General features: G+C 42.7%; 1 protein-coding gene across 1 annotated transcript; it reads right to left on the minus strand.

Annotated features, from left to right (window-relative positions):
- Window positions 1–468: 468 nt before the first annotated feature.
- Window positions 469–6100, minus strand: LOC122933283 (NXPE family member 3-like). Its single transcript, XM_044288164.1, has 2 exons — window positions 6077–6100; window positions 469–1784 (listed from the first exon to the last, which is right to left on the minus strand). Exon 2 carries the CDS (start codon window positions 1672–1674, stop codon window positions 1249–1251), a length of 426 nt encoding a protein of 141 aa, XP_044144099.1. The 5' UTR covers window positions 1675–1784; window positions 6077–6100; the 3' UTR covers window positions 469–1248.
- Window positions 6101–6573: the final 473 nt, after the last annotated feature.

Consider the following 6573-nt stretch of genomic DNA (forward strand, 5'->3'; position numbering starts at 1 on the left):
GAAAGGGAGAAAACTAGGTAGAAGACATCAGCAGGTGGGCGGGAGAGCAGGAATTCATGAATAACCAGGACTCTTCTCCGGTGGGCCTTGACTCTTTTCCAGGCCCGGTCTCCAATGATTGTGATGTTGGTTCTCGGCAACCACTTACTTTTAACTTATAAATGACAGACCTCTGAAATCAGCTCTCCAGTCTCTACTGTATTCTGCCGTTAGTATGGGGAGCATGAAGTTGATGACAAAAGCCAAAATGAAACACTGACCTGAAGCTGAACATTTTTGTAACCCAGTAAACAGCAGAAACCATATGAAAATGGTAAAACTATGCAAATTAGCTCATTACAGGAAAATAATAATAATTTTAACAATCTTTATTTCTATAGCGCCAACATATTCCACAGCACTTTACAATCAGGGGTTGAAGTACAGAGTCATAAATAACATAGCAACGAACAGGTCAACAATTACAACCAGAGGAATGAGGGCCCTGCTCACAAGAGCTTACACTCTACGCTATGAGGAGATGGCCTGACACAGAAGATAACAACAGCCGGTTTTGTACAGTGGTCGGCCATCTTATCACAATAGGGGAGAAGATATAAAGCTGCACGAGCCGTCACCAGACGATATATGTAGCGCCTCTGAGTGCAGGGGTGTAAATATTTGATGATGGATCAATGATGGGGATGGGGGCGGTGAATGGAGGAGAGTTAGATCAGAGGATGTGAGGCCAAACTAAAAATATATGTTTTATGGAGTATCTAAAACTGTGGATGTTGTGAATTCATCTACTGTATTTGCTTGGGGCAGAGCATTCCAGAGAACTGGTACAGCAAAACTAGAGTCTCCTCCAAATGGAAGTGACCCCTCTGAAGTCAACTTGTGCTCACTTAGTTACATATATCTGTTTTAGTACTCGATCCTTTACTTCTTCCAAGAGATAACAGGCTAACAGAAGTGTATGCCGGCAGCTTTCTCCTCTCTCCCCATAGACAACTGGTTACCATATACGCTCATCTAGCCAAGGGTGTATGGGGAGTCAAGAGCATTCAGCCAATGGCTGCACCTTTATTAAGAGCAGTAAGTGTTTTTTTTCCTATGTCTAACCCATCAGTTTTTTTTCTTTACACCACAACATACTGTACAGAACAGCTCTGTGATGTCTCTTCAGGCATAGTGAAGGTGGAGGTTTTGGTCCTATGTTCCAGCAATGATGATGAGGATTCCTGTCACAATGTTGTCTGTACCAACCTATTCTGGACAAATGTAGGAGAGCATCGAGTCCACCATGTTCTTGATAATGATTTCCTGAGGGTGAAGGTCTTTGGGCAGGTAATGGCAGGAGGTCATCTGCCAGGCATCTATTATTGTAACTGGAAGTCCTGAGAAGACGGCCCTCATTAGGGTGTCCAGCTGGAGGGACAGCCAGTCACTGCCGTGTTCATAGAGGAAGCCGGTGTTCCCGGACTTGATGATGACCTTGGTCTGGGGGCTTCGGTTCAATAACTGGACAACGGCATTACGGATATTTCTTATCCTCTGCAGATAAATTTTTACCGGGAATGAGATAAAGTGCGCCATGCAGTTTATGACAATCACCAGGTCATTGTCCCCCCCTCCAATGTTATCCAGCTCATTAGCGATGTAGTGCAGCTCCTGTAAACGCATGCGGTGCATGGTAAGTGGCCTCTGGTGTACTCGCCATTGTACTAGATAGCCATGATCAGTATCCGAGGCCAGCAGGACTCCAGGGTCATAGCTGACATTACGGTCCACCTTATGTAGAGCTGCCAAAACAAAACACACTGTAATATACACATAGGTGACATAATGCTATATACAGTTTAAGAGGATGTACTCAAACCACAACATATCTCCTATGTACAGAGCCATCCAATAAACATCATTAGCCCTGATGGAGATAGCAAGTACACACCTATGCTACCTTCATCAGTCCTATACACTGGAAGCAGCCACTACCATCTAGGTGATGCCTGCAAGTTATTGTCTTTGCTGCAGGTGCAGACATTCTTCAGCTATGTTAGGACACAGTCCAGCTGCATTGTCTAAAAGAGTCTAAGTTATTACGAAATTCACCGTGCCCCTCCCCCCCCAGGTACGATCGTGTCCCATGTTTTTAAGAATGCCGAATGGTGATGCAGCCTTATTAGTTTTTTGTGCGTCACGGTGCTCCTACCTGGATACTGTCACTCCCCAGGGTTAGACTCTATAGCAATAAAGGGGAGAGTTATAGTTTTTGGTAGAATAATCCGAGTCCAGACTTTATAAAGTTCAACAGCTTTACTTGAATGAAATGCATCAAGACAATACTTGGTCTTTCTCTTGGATCCAGCAGGTTTTGGGGTAAACTGGCAGGCAAACTTGGATACCTTGTTATCTCTTTCTCTGCTGTGCTAAACTCTGGCTTTGGTCTGGTAGCTAGACTTTCTCACAGTTCTTGTACCTTTAAGTGGAGTGCCTGTGGTCATTGACCCCCTCCTAATACTCTGTCTATAAACTGTAAAGGTGCTCTATGAGCTGCTTCCCTTGGAGACCCCTGCTGAAGTGGATATTCCGCTCACTGTGCCATGTCTTGTATCTTTCCAACTCCACTCTACACTGACTTTAGCTTCCTAGAACTCTTCCCTTGGTCGGAAGCAGGACTAGCCGACTTATGCCCAACAGGGGGGAGAATGGAATGGTAAGTTGCACTCTATCTAAAGATCTGTTTCTTCCAGATACACCTGCTGGTGAACCATGCATATTACATGTAATACAATACATACGTTGCATAGCAATATTATTAAGGCACAACATCAAAGGACCTGGAATCAAATGCACAGATGGCATTCTTTGTTAACCATTGGAAACAGTAGCAGGGTGTAGGAATGGTAGTGCCCGCTCTGGGTTACTATAGAAATCCACTTCCTGGTTCATCAGAGGTTCAGCCTGTTTTTATGACCTGTGCTTTACATTGCAGCTTTGCTTACCCAGATTAGCTGCCATGTGTAAGCAAAAGGTAAGGGCATGAAGGGATGAATCCTATTACAGTAATTATAGAATACTATAAACTATAGACAAAGAGATGGTTCCTCCATGGATTGCAGGCACATTGTGGTGCTTGGTCACCCATGAGCCTGTCAATGGTTAATCATTTGCCCTTCATTGGACCACTTTTAGATGGTACTAACCACTTGCACACTGGGGACATCCCACAAGGCCAATTGTTTTGGCGATGCTGTGACTCAGATATCTGTCCATCACAATCCGACCTTTATGAAAAGTCTCTCAGATCCTTACATTTCCCTATTGTTCCTGCTTTCAAAAAAATCTGCTTAAAAATTGACTGTTCACTTACTGCTTAATATCTCCCATCAGGTGCTACTGCCATGGTGGGATATATTGGCTGATAGGTGTAATATACAAACGCACATGCACACTCATCACATACTGTACACAATAAGCATGAACTACGGTATTGCTTTTGGGGCACCTGCAGGAGTTATTACAGGTGTCTTATATATATAATAATGAACAATATTCATCTACAGTATACAGTATAAATCTGAAGGTGTTGGCTTTCTACAGAGTGATGAGGGGGGGGCGTTGTAGAGAGCGATGAGGAGAAAGCAAAGCTATTGTATCTTTTTTTCTCCACTGTATTCACTGAAGAAAATAAACTGTCAGATGAAATGCAGAATGTAAAAGTTAATTCCCCATTAAAACTGCCCTGTCTGACCCAGGAAGAAGTACAGCGGCGTCTTAAAAAGATTAAAATAGACAAATCGCCGGGACCAGAAGGCATAAACCCCCGTATCATAAGATAATTAAGTAATGTCATAGCCAGACTCTTATTTATGATATTTAAGGACTCTATATGACAGGGAGTGTTTCACACAGGATTGGGGCATAGCAAATGTGGTGCCAATATTCAAAAAGGGTCCAAAAACAGAGCCCGGAAACTATAGGCTGGTAAGTTTACCATCTGTTGTGGGGAAAACGGTTTGAAGGTTTTCTAAGAGATGCTATCTTGGAGTACCTCAATGAAAATAGGCAAATAACGCATATCAGTATGGGTTCATGAGGGATCGGTCATGTCAGACTAATTTAATCAGTTTCTATGAGGAGGTAAGTTCTAGACTTGACAGCGGCGAATCAATGGATGTCGTATATCTGGACTTCTCCAAAGCATTTGACACTGTACCACATAAAAGGTAGTATATAAAATAAGAATGCTCGGACTGGGAGAAAATGTCTGTATGTGGGTAAGTAACTGTCTCAATGATAGAAAACAGAGGGTGGTTATTAATGGTACACACTCAGATTGGGTCACTGTCACTAGTGGAGTACCTTAAGGGTGTCAGTATTGTAGGGGTCACTGTCATTAGTGGGGTACCTCAGGGGTCAGTATTGGAGGAGTCCACTGTCATTAGTGGGGTACCACATGGGTCAGTATTGGGCCCTATCCTCTTCAATATATTTATTATGATCTTTGTAATGGGCTCCTATGACTTTTGATGAAAGGCAGGGACACAACAAAGTCACTTCAATACAGTTTATTGCTTGTTTCAGCCAACTTACAGTTCAGTTCAGCCGGATTGCAGCAGGGACAAGTAGTCAGTTCATGTCATCCACAATAAAGTCCTGTAGTCTTGAGGCTCCTTTAGATCGTCCACAGGCCAGTGTTTGCTTAACATGTGCCTTGCAGGGTGTGATCTGCAGCCTCTCACACAACAGACACACCCTGCCTCATGCTGCTAACTTTTGAATGCAATCGTGGACATGGGCCACGTATAAACCCCGGAGTGGATCATGGGGAGTAAGCACCTACCCAGCACTTTGCTTAGTCCCAGTAAAATCCAGGCCCGGATTAGCTTGTTACCAGCTATACTATTTTTCTTAGTGGATTCTCTAGATTCTGCTTCCACTCCACCAAGGTTGCACGTCTCAGGTGCACCACAGCAAACCACAATAGGTATCTCCTTAATAGGTTTCCTGCACCATTCTGGGAGATGCATACCATCCTTCATATATGAGGCCTGTCACTGCCTCACATCTTGTAGAAGGCTTGCAAAGTAAGATATCAATTTTTACAAATGTCACTAAACTGTGTAAAGTAAATTAACACAGAAGAGGACAGTATACTGTATATATACTACAGAGGACAGTATACTGTATATATACTACAGAGGAAAGTATACTGTATAAATACTATAGAGGAAAGTATACTGTATATATATACTACAGAGGACAGTATACTGTATATATACTACAGAGGACAGTATACTGTGTATATACTAAGACTACAGAGGACAGTATACTGTATATATACTACAGAGGACAAGTATACTGGTATATACTACAGAGAGCAGTATACTGTAATATACTACAGAGAGCAGTATACTGTATATATACTACAGAGAGCAGTATACTGTATATATACTACAGAGGACAGTATACTGTATATATACTACAGAGGACAGTATACTGTATATATACTACAGAGGACAGTATACTGTATATATACTACAGAGAGCAGTATACTGTATATATACTACGAGACAGTATACTGTATATATACTACAGAGGACAGTATACTGTATATAGATACGACAGAGGACAGTATACTGTATATATACTACAGAGGACAGTGTACTATATATATATATATATATATATATATATATATAATACTACAGAGGACAGTATACTGTGTATATATATACTAAGAGGACAGTGTACTATATATATATATATATACTACAGAGGACAGTATACTGTGTATATATATACTAAAGAGGACAGTGTACTATATATATATTATATTGTGGGGATCCGCTCTGGTAGGCAGTGGTAGCGAGTGCAGTATAGAGGCAACACAGAATGGTCTTGGTGTAAAACACGATGCTTTGTTTATTCACACGGTGCATACAAGTGAAAGACGGTGCAGTTCATAGGGAGGGTGGTCACACACAACAGCAAAATAATAATTCAAACACAGCAAGTCCCTGCTGCAGCTACTTGAGGCCTGTTTCAGTCACATAAAGCAAAGTCTATTTAAAGCCAGGAGTAATGTCACCTTTTTCTCCTTGGTGAAGTAAGTCCATGGGTCCTTGCTTCTAGCCACAGGACACGGATCCCTCCTGGGTTCAGCTGCAGGATCCTGCACAGTCCTCCACAGGCCTCAGCACACAGCCCAGCTCACCTCCACTTCTCACTCTCACAGCCAGAGAACACAGAAGCTTCACATTGCACACCCCACCCTTGTTGCTGGTCAGGTTTTTAACCCTTCCCTGCAAAACCTGGCCTGGACCGTGGGGAGACAGGCACCTGCCAGCATATCTGCCTGCTCCCAATAAGAGCCGGCCCGGATCCGCTGTGTTAACAGCATAACCGCTGCAATATGCACTTTTCTGGCTCTTACTCCACCGGTGCCAGGACCCCCGGTGGCACGTACCTGCCGTCTATTACCACCCCAGGTACTCTCCTACAATATATATATATATATACTACAGAGGACAGTATACTGTGTATATATATACTAAAGAGGACAGTATACTGTATATACAGGTGAAA

Source organism: Bufo gargarizans, chromosome 3, assembly GCF_014858855.1.
Source record: "Bufo gargarizans isolate SCDJY-AF-19 chromosome 3, ASM1485885v1, whole genome shotgun sequence".
Lineage (NCBI taxonomy): Eukaryota > Metazoa > Chordata > Amphibia > Anura > Bufonidae > Bufo > Bufo gargarizans.